This window comes from Rissa tridactyla, chromosome 5 (genome assembly GCF_028500815.1).
Source record: "Rissa tridactyla isolate bRisTri1 chromosome 5, bRisTri1.patW.cur.20221130, whole genome shotgun sequence".
NCBI classification, from domain to species: Eukaryota; Metazoa; Chordata; class Aves; order Charadriiformes; family Laridae; genus Rissa; species Rissa tridactyla.
Window position 1 is genome coordinate 55,595,367 of NC_071470.1, and position 17,053 is coordinate 55,612,419.

The following is a 17,053-nucleotide window of genomic DNA, read 5'->3' on the forward strand; positions in this document are numbered from 1 at the left end:
CAGTTCTGACTTGCCGCAGCGATATGACAAAAATGCAAAGTCAGGCACAAAAGCAGAGAATTTCTTCATTGTACAGAAAAACATATTTCACAGGCCCAAATTACTTTCATGATTTGGATTGCCTAGCCACATCGAGACCTGTAGATCAGGCCTGAAATGAAATTGTTGCCTATTCACAAGTTTGCCAGCTGGGCTGCCCTCAGGATGGGCTCCCAAGTTGATCTCTTTTGTCCTTTGTTGGAAGAAAGGAATCGTGAGATTGTTCCTAGCGCTCTGCCATAAAGAGGTGATCAAGCAGAGAGCTGTCTGAGAAATGCAATAGGCTTCAGGGCACTCCCAGTAAACTGCAACTCAAGTATCACATATGAAGCTAGGTTATACATTTTAAAATAAGTATAAAAATTCCTAGGCATACTGCTTCTATCTTTGGTTCTTAGTTGAAAAAAAAAAACCAAACAAACCAGGATTCACCAGTTTAACTCTTCACTGCACAGTAAAAACTAATTCTCCCCCATGTCCAGGGGGAGCTAACATATTGCCTGTGTCCAACAGCACCAAGTAAAAGATACTTGAGAAAGTTGCATAAGAAATAGGTAGACAACATCTTACCTATTACAAGAGTCAGGAGGGGTGAGAACCATTAAAAGGGATCAATTGATGTTATTTACTTCCCTCCTTATTAGCTCCCTACTGCTGATGTAGGATAGAAAGACAGCGTGAATGGAGAAAGCTACACGTAACTGATTTTTGGAATTTGGTCCCTTACCACTTCTGGTGTTACCTGAAGAAGCTTTAGTTGGACTGAAGATCAGAGCTTTTCTAGCACAAATACACTGATGCCCAAATCTGATGCATAGGTGTTCAGACTGCAGTACAATGGTACTCTTTAAAGTGTTTCATACATATTGACAAGTCTTGGTTTATTTAGGCTTTCAGTAGGTTAGTAGTACTTTCTCACATATGTGAGAAAGTATACTCAGGATAACTAATTAAGAAAAGCTCTGAGGAATTACAGGAGCTTCCTATTTTGAGGAGAGAAACTATTTAATGAAAATAATTTATTGGAAACCAATTTGGTTTTGATGGGGAGTAATGGAAGGGAGTATCTGGGTGGGATTTTGCAAGAACAAAATGGTGAAGTGCTAGTTATTTTCATTGAGGTGGCTGGACAGAATGAAATCAAATGAGATGTCTCAACTGAGAGGTTCCATTTAACTTTCTTAGAACTGGATGCATGGCCACTGAACAGCAAATCAACTGATCCCATGGCATCTTAGCAAGATGTGCAAACAACTTTATGAATTGTACACAGAAGCAAGGTTTATGCTCCAGAACAAGTGGTATTAAGGTTTTGCACGCATGCTTAAAATAAGCGGAGAAGTAGATTTACCTTAATTTTCAAGGTTTTTTCCTTTAGGCTTTCATCAACCATCTGCTCAGCATTATCTGGTGCATTCACCTGAATGGACATATCACTCAAGCTTCTCTGCTTCAGTTGGTCTAGAGCACTTTCCAGTTTTGCATTTGCTTCAACACACTAAAAAAAGCATACATAATTTAAGTACCATTCAAGAATAAAAGTGATGAATAACTTAAGTATGCAACTTGCAACACCAACCATCTCGGAATTTTTTTGCAATTCTGTCTTGAGCTGGTCCCGCTCAGACCTGACATCCTGGAGAAGTTGTTGTAGCTCCTCTTTTTCTCGATTAATTGATGAAATTTGTTCTTTAAGTTGGAAAGAGTGACTAGTTCTTTCAGCCAATAACTGGTCTTTTTCACATGATACACTATTTAGCGCCTCAGTTAACTGTTGAATCTATAATAAATAGTGGAGAAAAAACAAGAATTATGACTTGGTCCTGGCCTGTATACTCCCCTATGGAAGTATTCAAATCAGTTTTGTCGAATACAAAAAACAATTTCCAATAACTAAAATTCACACTAACAGCAAGAGAAGTTTAAAAAACAATTTTGGTGTTCTAATCGCTCAGAAACAGAAATTAAAAAGAAGAGGAATAGCATTACACCCAGAGAACTCCACTTTAGTCAACTTTGGTCTTCAGTAAAGCAAGAGGAAACAAACAAAAAGGCAGTCAACATACATCCACAAGAAAATGAAAAGAAATAGAAGATTAGCATAAGAGATGGGCAACGGAATTGTCTTTGTGTCTCCTCTAATGAATAGAACAGTAACACATTTGCAAATCTGAAGCAATCCTTGATTATACTCTTCGATCTACAGACAAAGGAGGAGTTTGACAGGTGAAAAGTGAAGCAGTGAAAACTGCAAAAAGGCTGAGTTGGCAAGAGCTAAGTGCAAGACTTTCCAAATAACAGATACAGTTTGAAAGTCCGTAGAACACCAAGGATTCCAAACCCATTAGGTTCACACTGTCTACGCAGTGCCTTTTAAAGTCTGAATAAGCACATGGACATTTATGACTTATGTTAAACCTGCACACACTGGATAAAATCAGTGTCCATTCCTCTGGAGTGACCAACCCAGCTGGTTATGAGGCTGAGACAAGTTGAGGGTGCTACTTCTAAACATCACTGAAGAAACTTGTACAAAATCCTTTGCCCATGTTCATGCTTGTTTAGCACCCATAAAAATTACATTCTGAGAATTAAAAATTAAATAGGATTTGTCTTGAGCAAAAATTTAGCACATCAGCGATAAGACATCAGAAAACAGAATTGCGGAATAGCTACTAAAAGCAAACTTCCTCACCTTGTTTGTTAGGCTGTCCTCCAAAATCTCTGACTGCCTCTGAACCTTTAACAAATGATCTTCCCTTTCTTCAGCTTTGACCTTCTCATTGCTGAGGAGTTCTTGTTGCCTCTTCAGTTCCTTTTCAGTTTCAAGAATCTGGAGTAAAAAAAATAGAGCAACAAATAAAAAAATAAGTTGGGAGACAGCCCGTGAATCTACCCCTCATGCACCAGGCCATTCAATACTTCATAGGAATCAAAATACTTGACACAGAAAAAACCAACCTGCTTTAGTTTGAGTACAAGAAATTTCAAGTTTTGTCTTTGAAAGTTTCTCCTTCCACCAGGCAAGGCCTGCCAACTAGCACATTGATAAATCCTTAGTAAAGAATTAGACTAAGTATGCTACAAACATGTTTGGACATACTTTCTACGATCCCTGTTTACACAGATGAGTAACACAAAGGAGAGATGTAATTTACGTAGGGTTCACATCAAGTACTATCTAGAAATTATTACTTGACATAATTTTATGAGTTGGACTGATTGTCAGAGTGCTGTTAAATTATATTTGATAAGTTATAGAACTAGCATTCCTTTCACTAAACCTCTGAATTTACAGTGAAGTTGAAGTTTTACAGCAGACAACTGATACTCAAAGACAGGTGAACTGGAAGATATCGGAAGAGTAAGAAGATTCTGCTCCCACCACAGATTTGAGTTAACTACAGATTTTTGAAGTGATTACTCAATATCTGAACAAGGACTGCTGCTCAATGGATCTTACCCAATTCACTTGTCTTCACTGTTTTGAAGATATGTCTCATCCAGAAGAGAAATAGAAGCGTCAGTATTTGTCAGCTTTAGTTTCAAAACTTCGGAAACATACCATTTCAAACTCATTAAAAAATACCTGTTAAGTGTTTTGGTAATGAAACCCATGTATTTTCTGGTTCCTCATTTATTCTTAATACAGCCTCAGATAACGTTTTTGAAAGAATTTACATACATTTTTAGATACCATTCTACAAGACATAAGTCAGTATTTTCAGTCTGGGTATATAATACCCATACTTGTAAGATATTTTTCAAGACAGCTTCAAGAATTAGCCATCTTCCTCTACCAAGCATTTACAGTTATTATACTTTAATCAAAGGTAAAGTACCTTATCAACACTCTCCTGTAGGTTAATCTCCAGTTTGTTCTTTTCAGCTCGAATACCTTCCAGCACTTCCTGGAGCTGATCTCTCTCCTGTGCTAACAAATCATGCTGTTTCTGCAGCTGTGGAAGTTTACTGCTTTCACTCTCAGTCCTTTTCAGTTCTTCCAGCAGCTGGTGCCTTTCCTTAGTTACCAAATTTAAGTCCTCATTCAACTTGACTACCTATTAAAAAATATTTTTAAAGTACACAATCAACACAGACCTATTAGCAGAAACTCCTCTTCTGCTTCTAAATTGTATTACCATGACACCATCTATTAGGCCAATAAAACAGCACAAATGATCATGGTAAATACCTGTTATTCTAATGACTCAAGGGGACATCATCTATATTATCTCTGAGTTTTTATTACTGTACTTGCCTTTTCTTTCAGTTTGTTTATTTCTTCATTTAGTTTTTCTTCAGTGTTTCGCAATTTCTCTTCGCCATTTGCTAGCATGTTCTTATGGATGTCAGCTTGCTCTTTATAATGGTTTAGTTCTTCCTGTAGATTTTCCATTTCTGTCAGAACTTTTAAGGACTAGAGAACAAGATATTACATGGATGTTCACTCAGTATGACTAAGTCTTGCTTGTTAGGGGTTAAAAATGATAAGTCAAAGCATTTCAATGTCTAGGAAAGAACTACCAGGGTAATCAGTTTTTTACTTTATAAAAAGCCTCAGTTGTTATTCCCCCATGCCTAGTTTAAGAACTCCAAAAGGAAGACAGTCTTTAGACATAGTCTTTGGCAGGGAAAGGGCAAGAGGGCAGCAAAAAAGGGGGGAGGAGATGGAAAAAAGGTAAAAGTAAAGAGGAAAGGGAAAGATATTGTGTGGGGAACAGATTATGTAAATGACTATTAAAAAACCCAACTAAAACACCCCAACATGAAAGATACTCTTATTCTTGTGGCAACTGACACCAGTTACATAAACAATTTGTCTAATTGTTTAGTAGCAAAATGTAAATCTAAAATTAAAGATTTGATAATCCTAGTTTGATGATCTTAGTTTTTAAATTAGGTGGTCTATACATACTTAAAAAGAGATCAGTCGTTGTACCTGAGGTTTGCTAAAATTCCTATGAAAGCTTTTATAATTTGCAGAGCTTCTCTTACAAAAAATTCTTACCAGTCTTCCTTTTAACTTTAGGAGTTACCAGCCTGGTTTTTATTAACTATGTTATCAGAACAAATTTGTCTGAAATAGCGTGTCAACATAAGCATATTTTTCATGCAAATACTTGGAATGCTGAAGTCACTGATGTGCCAGGAAATAAGACATCAGGAAGGAGAAATAGGATAGCTGATCAGTTTCTTTTCTAGGTCTAGCTTTCTCTTCATCAATCCAGAATGAGCTGAGTAGCAGAAGAATTAAGCCCTTAGGGATCAGTAAACCTGGATTACCTCTACTGCTCAGTGCTAAACACAGAGAGACTGTAGATGAAAGATGTAACAGGAACTTGTGGAGTGTTTGTCCAGCAGGTGGCAGGCAACTGTGTCTAAACCCAGAGCAACACAGTGACCAGAGGGGCAGGAAGGCAATAGGGGGCAGAAAAACTAAGACAAATTCCAAAATCCAGATTGGATTAGTAAACTGAGTTTTTAGTTTACTGCTGCTATGAAGAAGTGAAGGGAGAGCAAGAGATACTGAATAGCAGAAAGCTTCACGACCAAAATAATTTGGAGTGATGCAACCTGCCTTTAAAACGATTATTTAAGAGATTTTATACATACTCTCTCCTTGCTTTCCTGACAGTCAGCTTGTAACTGATCTCTTTCTGCTTTACAAGTCTCTACCATCTGCCGTAGCTCGTCTTTCTCCTGATTAAGTAAAGTGATTTTCTCAAGCTGCTGAGAGATAGTCTCATTCATTGTTCTTTCAATTTGTTCTTTTTCTGCCAGTAGCTTGCCATATTCAGAAGACACATGAGTCAGGTTTTCAGTTACTTCAGTGAGCTGGAAAGAACAAATAAGAGCCAGTCTTATATTTCTAATTATCTCTCTACTAGGTAGAAGTAGTTTGATAGTTTGGAAAGAGACCAGTAACATTCCAATTCATTAAATTTTGTTATCCCAGTAATCAGGTTCTGATTTAAAAGTGTTATTGGATCATATTTCACAAGCACTATCTGTACATATAGGTTGTTATAACTGAATTATTTTACAGAAGACACCTCCATTTGCATAGCAGCAAAGAAGTAAGCAAAGGAGGATGTAACAATTTTGCTTAAAAGTCAATAAAATTCCAGTGCTTCTGTCTGATTGCTAGACAAAAGTGAATGTTTCAAAACCTATAGGCCATTATAATTCCATTAAAGTTACTTCATTGCTGTATCCACAGCAGATAGAAGATATTAATGCTCGTTAAAATCAAGCCTAAAAGTTGCAATAGCTTCAGACATGAAAATGATAGGTAGATAAGAAATTTATAGTAGTGCAGCAAGTTAAAACAGCAGCTAAACTGCCTTTTAGTTGATCATGTATCTTCAGAGTTACACAGCTAAAAGACATATGAGAATTTTAAAAATTTTAAGATTTGAAAAATGCATTGAGGTCAAGGAGCAGTATTGATTCCAAATAATATTCCATCATCCAGCACTAAGGCATGCTTAGTTATAACAGTAAGGGTTGTAACTTGCAGGTCAAATTGCATTTGATCATCTTTTCACTGCCTCTGTTTCTATGGAATTCTTTTGAGAAGTAGTATGGTGGGGTGGGGAAAGATTGGAAAAAACTTTTAATTATGTTTCATTATTACATTTACTGAACCCTTACAAACTGAACTCTGCAGAGGACATGGGTTGCCAATCCTGACAGAATTTTTAGTTTACTTGACAATACTGCATCTGACCTTCTGCTGCAGTTCATCTGTTTTTTCCTTCAATGCCTCTTGTGCTTTCAAGAGTTGATTTTCTTTCTCTGAAATACTTCCTCTCAGCTCCACAATAGTCTCCTGATGTTGTCTGAGAGAGTTATGAGCACTTTTCAACTCTTCTTGCATCTCTGAATTCTTTGGACACAACACAGAAAGTACATTAAAGCCCGAACAACACTTCCAAAGGTTAAGACAGAAATTTACTAAAGCTTTTATCCTAAAGGAATAGGACTATTTTTCTTACCATGCTAATTGTCTCCTGTATAGTTTCTCTTAGCTGGTCTCTCTCATTTTGGAGATTTTCCAGTTGCATTTTAAGATTATCATCTTCTCTTTCTGTCAGAGTGCTCACATCCTGATAGTCATGCATTTTTGGAATAGAATCCATTCTCTCCATTTTTTCAGATTCTCTTTGACATTCATTGGCCTTCACTTCCTCCATTTCATGCAATTTCCTTTGTGCCTGGCTCAGCTCTTCTCTCAGAAGAAGTAGTTCTTGCTCAATGGATTTTTCTTGAATCTGTGGTATCTATTTTATATAGAGATAGAAGTCAACACATTTGGGGAAGCAGCTTTAAGAGAAACATATCTGGTCGTTAACAGGTTGATTATATAAAACAAACAGAAGCAATGTTTTAGAGTTATTCATATTTTTTTTCAGAATAGTAAGATTTGACTGAACTCAATATGCAATTCAAGTTTCTTGAAGTAAAAAACATGTAAGAGTAAAATTTGGAGTGAGGACTTCTGCAACAAGTTACCAAAAGTCAAATTTCATGGCCATAAGTTTAAGCCTAAGGAGGTAAAAAACCCCACCCAAACAAAAAACCTAACAACAAAAAGACACCGTACAAAACACAGAGTTTATCCATATTTGTAGCCTCCACAGTAGATAAATATGGTGTAGATGCAGTTATTTCCTTGGCAGTTTGTTAACTCTCCCATAAATATTAAAATATTACACATACTTTACTTTTTTCAAAGTGTATATATATACACACAGTTTGTATATATACACATAACACACATGCAATCAGTATGTCCCTTTATGGAAAATGTTGGCTGCAGTGTCCCTTACTATAAGGTGTCAAGGAAAAAAGCCAGTTCTATCTATGCTTTGAAAAAGCAGAACCACTCTTTCCAGATGAAGAAGTTTTAGCTTCAACTACTTATAGAACTGTATCTCTGTGCAGATCAATTCTGAACAGCACCATCCTGTATCAAGTTAAAATTCTATTTACAGGAAAAAATGTTTGTCATATCCTACTACTAATTGCCCATATACAACAATATGGGTGGAATATATTTCAAGCAAACAATAATAATCCTGGTGTTTAATGGTCTGTAGTCAAGTAGCAGGACCCTTTTCTCCAGTTTGTTTTGCAAATTATTTTCACTCAAGAGAAAGTTTAAATAAGCATGCTTTCCATAACAGCATTAGCATAATTACCGAAGTTCCTTCCTCATACTCTTCTTTTTTCGAATGTAAACTGTCCAACTTATCCTGCAATGAATTGTTCTCTTGTGTAAGAAGAAAGATTTGTTCCTTTAGTGCCTGAAGCTGATCACTTTCTTTACAGTTATTTTCTGATTTTTCTTCAGCAAGCTGGTCTCTCTCTGATGTGATGATTTTTATTTCTTCTGTCATTTGTGATATCTATAAAAAAGCGTGCAGAGACAGTATTTCTATCAATTCAAAACCAAAATTAAATTAAAAAGTTGTTTGATTCACTCTGCTACAGTATTTTTAACATCAAACCACCGTAACCAAAGTAGAAAAATTCCAGAACTGAGTCTTTGGCCTTTGTCACCTGTTTTGTTTTAAGCGCTAACATTTTAACAGTCTCTTCTGCAATATTGGCCAAATTTTTTATTTAGAAAAACTCTGAGAGGAAGAAGGCAAGTAAGAAACACATGTTGGATTATTTTTTTTTATGCATCTGTTCCAAAACATGCAAATGCTGAATTGACAACCATTGAGTTAGTGCATCTGGAAGTTGATACTCTTCAAGAAAAATCCAGTCTCTCACAGTACAGATCCTCCCCCCAGAGAAACTGTGCCACTGAAGCAACTGTGGAAGATACAATATTCTCAGCACCCTTCTTCATCAGTTGTTGAACATGGAGGCGCAAAACTCAGTGCTGTACATTGGGAACTGAGCTGCCGTTTACAACCGTGTGCTACACTTCTCATTGGGACTGAGTGTTATAAAACACTATCCTCATTTCTACCCCTAGGGAACCCTTAGCTCTTCTTCCCTTTGCCACCTAGTGCCACCACTCAAACTGACAACTACGGGGCACACTAGTTAAGCAAAGGTTTATTAGAGTGCACATTGCAGCTTGAAGCTCTACAGAAATAGATCAGCAACTGGTAAAGGCTTGGATCAGGCAGTACTACTTTCTTGCCTGCTTTTTACCAGAGACCTAGAAATCTTCTTAGCAAAAGCTGAAGAGACTATAAGCAGACTAAGAAAGCTTGTTCTCAGTGTTGGAAAACACATTAAAAGCATTTTTATTTTGAATTATTACAGAACGTTTTACCTGTGTTTCGAGCTCTTTAATGGTTTTCCCTAGTGCCTCTTCAACACTCAGAATCTGAGATTCTTTTTCAGAAATATTTTTTTCCAACTTCTTAACAGTGTCCTGGGATTGCTTGAGAGAACTCTGCGTATTTCTCAATTCTTCATGTGCCAAAATGTTCTTTGGAATAAGAGTAAAAGAAATACACAAAAGAAAGTTTGAGTATTTTGCAACATTAGTAAGCACTCCTTGATTAAAAAAAAAAGCAAACAAAAACACCACCACACACAAAACCCCACTCCCCTATATATTTCAATATAGTTTTTAAGTGTGCTTACACTCATCCCCTTAATATGTATGATCCATTTCTATAAAGGTAGATTTCCTACCATTGAAACAGTGTCCTTTATATCCTCTTTGAGTTGGTCTGTCTCAGCTTGAAGAGACTCCTCTTTTTGCTTCAGGTCATCTCTTTCCTGGGTTAGAGTTTTTATTTCTTCATGACATTCAGTAAGCTGCTGAAGAACTGCCTGGATCTCTGAATCCTTGGCCTCCAATCTCGACTCCATAATCTTTTCTTGCTCTTTTAATTGCTCCATTTCATTTAACTTCTGCTGAGTCTGAATAAAATCTTCTCTTACCTGAAGAAGTTGTCTGTGCTCTGCTGTCTTCTCTTCCAGTTCTTTCATTTTGCTAGAGAGCTTTAGTTTGTAAAGAAAAAGGCCAGACACTTTCATTGTAATTCAGAACTGGATAGTGTGTACATGTTCTCACAGACTCTTGTATTAGCTTATAAAGGGCAACAGATACTAGCTTTCAACAAAAGAATAGGATGTTCATCATTTTGCTTTAAGTCACTGCTTATATTCTTGCCCACATTAAGTAAGCATTTGTTTATGAAACCTTCCTGCAGTTTCTCCTTACCAGCAAAAGTCTTACTAAAACATAACACCACACATGAAACTGTAGCATAGATTAGAAATTATCAAATTAGGAGTTATCAAATGCATAGCTGGAATATGACAGCCATATCAGTGCCAAAATCCTTGTCAAAAGCGTGCATTTTTAGTTCCCTTTTAAAGTGTTTTTTCCTTTCTAATCACCAATTTATGCAGTGATTATCTTTGGTTTCAAAAGATCTTCTGTTCTAAACAGACTCCAGATGAGGAAACTTTGTTTTTATGACTTTAGATAGAGTCATAGCAGCATATTTAAAAAAAAATATTTGCATACTAAAGATATAACTTAAGAATGAGAAAAGAAGACTTGGAAGGTCAAGAACAGAAGGAAAACGTATAACCTAGAATAACATACACATTTCTTTGTCCATGAAGAAAGAGACAGTTGAGCTGTGTAATCCTGCAACGTCATACACCTGGCATAGAACAAGTAATATGCACTCATGCTAGATAGTGTTATTCATAAATTTAAGACCACTCGCCAAAAGAGTTTCTTTTTTTTTTTTTGACTAATATGAATGATTTCCTTGTATCTTATCTGTAAAAAGGAGCAAGCTGACACTGACCTCTAATTTCACTTCATCCAAAATCGTTTTAGACTCTTGTGCTTCTTTAGATAGAATATCTATTTGGAGCTTCATTTGTTCATTGTTTTCTGACACAGCTACATATTTTTGCTCTAGTTCTTCATGGAGCTGTTTAAGTGACACATATTCCTGATCAGACTTGACATATTTAAGTTGTGCATCTGCTAGATCATCTTTTGATTTTCCAATTTCTTCAGTCATATGTTTAAGTCTAACTTCATTATCAGCAGCTTCAGAAAGCAGCTTTTCTCTTTCCAGTTTTAATAAGCGTAGCTCCTCACATTTTTCAAGAATCTGCCAACAGAAAAGCAATTTTAATAGCACTTTCTAAATCAGTATTTGTCATAGTTGCATAATAAAAACATGTTCATATGCAGACATGGGAAATAAAGTATAGGCAAACACACTACACAGTACATTGGGTTTTGTCTTGTTGGGAAAGAGCTGTCTAGTAAACAATCCTTCAAAGAGAAACAAGACAGACAAGTCCCAAAACCTTGAAATCTCTCCTCTTAACTTTAGATGTTCTTTAAATACTTCCTTTTTTCTATGTTTGAGCTAGGACTGGACGGATACTCCTAACTATAACTCCTAAACTGAATATTTAGATGTATCAACACTTTCTTCATGACACAGAGTTTACAAAGCTGTCAACATCTAGTTACATTTTGTTTATTAGTGGAAGTAGACCACTAGAAGGGTTTGGAACTTTCTGCAAAGCATTAATCAGTTTGTGAGATTATTTGCCCTGGATAATTTTCACTGCATATACTTAGTAGCAGGTATTTAAGGATAAAGAAACCTAGAAATCGTTTGTAAACAAACCCTTTAAAACACATTAATAGCAAAATCAGTCTACTCTAAGCCCTGGTCTGCCAGGAAACAGAAAATTTTCTTACAAGTTTTCCAGAATTCCAGAATTAATTCCAGTTAAATCTCACACTTCTCAAGCATCATTTCTGCTAAGAGGTCTTGAAGTTTTCTCTTTGCCCATTTAGACAAAAATTCAGTTTTAGAACAGTAAACCAGGATCAAGCGCCATTATACATACACACAGTTATATCAATGGTGATAACAACAAATAGGCAGGTAAGTGTTGGACTAGAAATTCCTGATTAATTATAGTAGACTTTGTGACAAAACGTGATCTGAAATTTATTCCTTTGTGCAAATATTAAATACCTGAGGAACAATAATTTAATGAACTTAGTTGTAAAATCTCAGATTATTTGATTCAAGACAACTTTTGGCTTTAGAAGTTCACATGCAGTAGGCCTCCATTATTATGTTACTGATCAAGTACAACACAAAAACAAGGAGAAAGGGTTAGATTTTTTTTTTTTGTTTACCTCTTTCTGCTGTACCTCAACAGTATTTGATAGAGACTGAAGTTCTGACAGCTCATTTACTTGTTTTTGTAAAAGTGCATTCTCTCTCAATGCTTTTTCTAATTCTCCTTTTAAGTCACTTGCCTTTTTTTCCAGCTCCACAAGAGAGAGCAGATCTAGAGAATTAACAAGTTTAGATCAATGAGAGTGTGAGACAAAAACATGTTTTAATTACGCAGACTTATAATGCATTCTGGATGCCATATCAGTATAATTCTAGAACAGTGGCCAACAATTAAAAGATGAAACTACTGGTCTGAATTTGGACATCACTTCTTAAGCTGACATCCAGTTTAATTTAGATTCTCCCTGACAGCCTTCATGAATTCAACTACCTTTGCACAAAATACAAAACATTCTGTAAGCTGCAGTTTTCCAAACACTTCAAGAAAGTGACGAAGCAGTTACGATGTGCCAGCAGTACCAGATACTCTAATATTTTACACTGACAGAAGGTCCACGTATTTGAGAAAACAAGAGCCAAAGTCTTCCCTATTCCCTCACCATTATGGGGAAGAGGAAGGAGAGGAGGAGGGGAAAAAGCATCACTTGCAGTACCTTTTGGAACTTTACCCTCCATCATTGAGGTTAGCCTTGTGTTTTCTTGAAATGCAGACTGCAACTCTTTCTGCAGATCAGCTTGCATTTTTTTGTAACTGGCTTTTCCTGCTTCTATTTGGCTTTGATAGAGTTGAACATCCTTTTGCATTTGCTTGTAATTATTTAAGAGTTCATTCTTCAGGAAAACAAAATAACATCCAATTTACACACAAAATAAAAGTCTAGTTGCTTAACATTTAAATATTGCATCTGTCGCATTTCCTGTTGTCACTGAACTGCTTTGGCTTGATAAATATGGGACAATAAGCCACAATTTAATAACTACATTCCTATCAGTCCTATAACAAAACATACCTTACCTTAGAGGACAGGGCCATAATGCTTCTACTGTTTTCTCTTTACTTTGAGCTTTGAAGGAGTAAGCTCCATCCCACTTCTGAGTTCACATCTCTTATTCTCTTTTGTTCTCTGGTAAAATTAGGTTTGGAGTCTTATGTCCTAGTAACTCCTTAAAGACTGTTCATTTGCTCTTTCTCTTCTTTAGGCAAACCTAAAACTAACCACCCACTCCTGTAGAAGCAGCCTCTATTTTCTTTTTACCTTTCTCATGAAAACCCATTTTGCATGAAATCCATAATAAGAACATTACTTGGAGCAGGTGTCATTAGCTTTCTCCACATACTCTAACAGTCTTTATTGATTGCCTTCTTCACTAGCCTGGTAGCAGATAGGCTCTTAACAGCATTTTGTACAGCTATAAATCCAATTTAACAAGTACTTGCCATCTTCTCCTTCAGCTCCAAATTTTCGGTTCTGAGAAAAGCAGATTCTTTTTTGGCATCCAAGGCTATTGTTTCACTATCTAAGAGGGATTTATTCAGCTGCTGAATTTCCTCAATTAGCTTATCAGAATCTCCCTGAAAGAGACAGGTAAATACTCAAATAAATAAATATAGCCATAATAAAGCAAATGTGCTCACTACTATGTGGTTAAATGAAAATACAGTCTCAGAAAACTTGGTAAGTAGCAGGCTCATTTGAGAGATGGGATAGACAGCAGTATTTCCCATAGCCTTATTTCACCAGAGTACTGATGTATGATAACATAGTAATTAGCATTTTATGCTTTGTAATGAAATTTTCCTAACATTTGTATGGAAGCAGATTTCAATTATACCAAGGTTATACCTGAATTTAACCCACCTCCAACAAAACCAAAACCACCTCTCAACTCTGTAGAAAACTCAAACTTACCACTGAAAAATACGTGTCCTTTTTTTCCGCTGCTGCTTTCTGTAATTCTTCCACACGATTCTGTAATACCTTTATTTTGTTCTCTTTCTCTTTCAGCTGTTCCAGTTTGGAGCTAATTTCTGCCTAAAAGTTGGAGGAAAAAAGGGAGAAGGAAGATTCTAGTACCCAGTTTGTTTTTTCAGGTAAAAGATTTAACAAAAACCTGCTTGTACATCAGAAGTGTTCACGGGTTTTAGACATATTGTTCTTATAGCTGGTAAGACTAACCAGAGCCAGTGATGCGTAGGTTGTCCTCAGCAGATACAGTATTTCAAGATAAACAAACCAAGCACATTTCATACCAGTCTTATTGCATGTAAATTCATGGACAGGCTCACCTCAAGTTCCTCATTGTACACTTCAGCATTTGAAACTAGATTCTTTAAGTTGGTAATTTCATGCATTAGTTGTTCCTGTGGAGCAAATTGAAGCAAAATTGCAGCAGATGTTAGAAAGCACCCACACCAGTAGTTTTAGTTGCCAACACCATGAAAATAAGCAAGGTCTATCTTGTATTGTGTTTTCTATTAGTGGGCAAACCATATACACACATGTATGTATTTAAACAGCTACAAAGCAAGTTGCTACGTATTCTTTCAAAAGGATAGATGAGATGCAAAGCTCTGTTTTAGCTTCCCCATAATTAGAAAGGATTCTAGTGCAATTTAATCTGCAACAGCTTGAGAATCAAGGGCTATGTGATCAAGGCAACAAATGTAGAAGTCGTACAGATATGACACTTCAAATTCTAGTCATGTTAAGCAGCTTTTTAAGACACAGTGCACACATTTATGATTTACTCTGAGATTAAATCTCATGAGAAGGTGCCAAAGTTGCGGTAAAGCAAGCCATGAACACATTCGGTGGCATCCTCTGAAAGGAAGCACAAGCAGAAAACTAGATAGAAAACCACTTTTTTAGTCTTTGTTAGAAAAGCTTTACAACAGGCACTCATCTACAAATATTTCTGTATAGCCACAAATGTAGGTAAGGAGGTATCCAATGTAGGAATCCAATCTGTAACTTTAAGATCACTGAAAAGCTTTAAGACAAGCACTCTCCTATAAGTATTTCTATATAGTTAGGAGTATAGCTTGAAGAAAACCCAATCTGTAATCTTAAAATCAGAGGATGGTTGAAGAAGATACAGTACAATACTACTGGTCAGAAGTCATTTAGTGTCATTATTCAGAATAATAGAGTTTACATGTATATATCTGTGGTGATTTAAGTTGCTGTATTTCAACTAGTGTATTCAGTGAGGTATGTGACCTTTCAGTATTGCTGTAATTTATCTGCTACATGGGTATCAACAAATGCTTACGTTTTATGGACTGTCTTCAGATACATATCCAAAAACACGAGTCATTCAAAAAGCAATTCTTGTAATAGAAGCTACTTTAGAACATTGCATCTGTTATTAGATATACAAAAGCTTTGCAGAGAAAACTGTAACTGAGGATTCGTTAAATGCTGGCTGATAAGGAACATAGCACAATTTGTCTAGCATACAAAGGGTCTTCTATAAAAAGAATCTTAAATACAAGCTAAATCATAATTTATTAGGGATCCATTTTGTTTAAGATCCATAAGTCTTTGTAGGGAACACAATGGAAATAAGAGGTAATCTTGTTAAATTGTAACCTGAAACAACAATGCAAAAGGATGTAACTTCAGCTTCAACCTTAGTTTCATGGTTAGAGGATATTAAACAGGCTAGCACATACAAGTAATCTGCAGAGAAGGTATCAGGAATGAAATGGAATAATACATCCATGTCTCAATACCTCAAGTTGTTGGTTTTGGTGTTTTGTTTGGATTTTTTTTAAATTTTTTTTTATTTGAGTGGTTTTTTTGCTCTGTGACTTATTTCATGGTCTATAGCCCTTGGGCAGCTAGAACCTAATACAAATAATACATATTTTAGGTTACAGAATCAGAGCATAAAACATTTGAACAAACAAGGTATATCTCCACTAACAGCACAAAGAGTTGAAGAGAACTGAAAGTCAGCATTTTCTGTACCATAAGTTACTCAGTAGGTAGGTTTAGCTTTTCTGACTTTCTGGCACAAAATACAACATTAGTTTTGCACAGACGTTACTAGTTAAATAATATGTTAAAAGTTAATGCTCACATAGTTCGATACAATACTGAAAGCCAGAGCTATCTTGGATTGTAAACCAAGATGTTTTGCACAAGTATGTGAAATGTAGTTTAGCAACCATACTTTAACTTCAAAACAGTTCCAAAAATGTAATTTACACAGCAAAACAACTCTCTTGCAGAATTCTGGAGTGAAATCCGGATAATTCATGCATATATTAAAAAAATAGTATTTTGATATATATATACACACAAGTATATGTCTAACCAGACTTCAGTATGTGGCTCTCCAAAAATTTAAGTCTGAATTTTACACTCTGAGTAAGTCCAGTTTAAATCCTGGGTTCATTCTTTGGTTACTGAACACAGCTTATAACACCTTCTGTTTGTGAATCAACATCCAAGCATATGTACACTGAATAAACTCTAGAAAACATTTAAGCATAAAGAATTGTTATCTCTCTGTATTTATTCAATGCATCTTACCTCATGATCTTTTTGTGTTTGTTTTTCCAGTGCTTCAAATTCATCCATTTCTGTTTTTTCTTTCAGTTTCTCCTTCATTTCATTTATTTCTAATTTCAACCGCTCATTTTCCAATACTAGATTATTAAAGTTTTCTTGCAGGACATTGACCTCATTTACAGCAATATCCTGAAGAAGCAGCACAAAAAGCTTTAGAAGGTGTTGTTGGAACGTCAGTCTTATTTCTAGAAGCTACACAATAGACTTACCTTTTCTAATGCTAACGCTTCACAGAGTTGCACAGATTCTTCAAAGTCTTTCTGAGTCTAGAAAAAAAATTGCTCTCAGTTAACTGAGTTACAAGATCAAACAAGT

At 35.8% G+C, this 17,053-nt stretch overlaps 1 protein-coding gene across 3 annotated transcripts in view; it reads right to left on the reverse strand.

Moving 5' to 3' along the window:
- CENPE (centromere protein E) overlaps positions 1-17,053 on the reverse strand; it is a 38,320-nt gene that overhangs the window by 9,472 nt on the left and 11,795 nt on the right. Inside the window, exons 16-34 of one of the 3 annotated variants that reach the window (XM_054202236.1) lie at positions 16,948-17,004; positions 16,700-16,867; positions 14,446-14,520; positions 14,069-14,191; positions 13,597-13,731; positions 12,812-12,989; positions 12,215-12,369; positions 10,845-11,159; positions 9,709-10,020; positions 9,341-9,499; positions 8,247-8,453; positions 7,041-7,325; positions 6,773-6,931; positions 5,656-5,877; positions 4,301-4,459; positions 3,882-4,100; positions 2,735-2,872; positions 1,619-1,819; positions 1,391-1,537 (exon numbers count right to left, since the gene is read on the reverse strand). In XM_054202236.1, the coding sequence (XP_054058211.1) occupies positions 1,391-1,537; positions 1,619-1,819; positions 2,735-2,872; positions 3,882-4,100; positions 4,301-4,459; positions 5,656-5,877; positions 6,773-6,931; positions 7,041-7,325; positions 8,247-8,453; positions 9,341-9,499; positions 9,709-10,020; positions 10,845-11,159; positions 12,215-12,369; positions 12,812-12,989; positions 13,597-13,731; positions 14,069-14,191; positions 14,446-14,520; positions 16,700-16,867; positions 16,948-17,004 (3,414 nt within the window). Of the gene's footprint in view, positions 1-1,390; positions 1,538-1,618; positions 1,820-2,734; positions 2,873-3,881; positions 4,101-4,296; positions 4,460-5,655; positions 5,878-6,772; positions 6,932-7,040; positions 7,326-8,246; positions 8,454-9,340; positions 9,500-9,708; positions 10,021-10,844; positions 11,160-12,214; positions 12,370-12,811; positions 12,990-13,596; positions 13,732-14,068; positions 14,192-14,445; positions 14,521-16,699; positions 16,868-16,947; positions 17,005-17,053 lie in introns of all 3 variants that reach the window. The other 2 variants (XM_054202238.1, XM_054202239.1) reach the window with 2 other exon arrangements.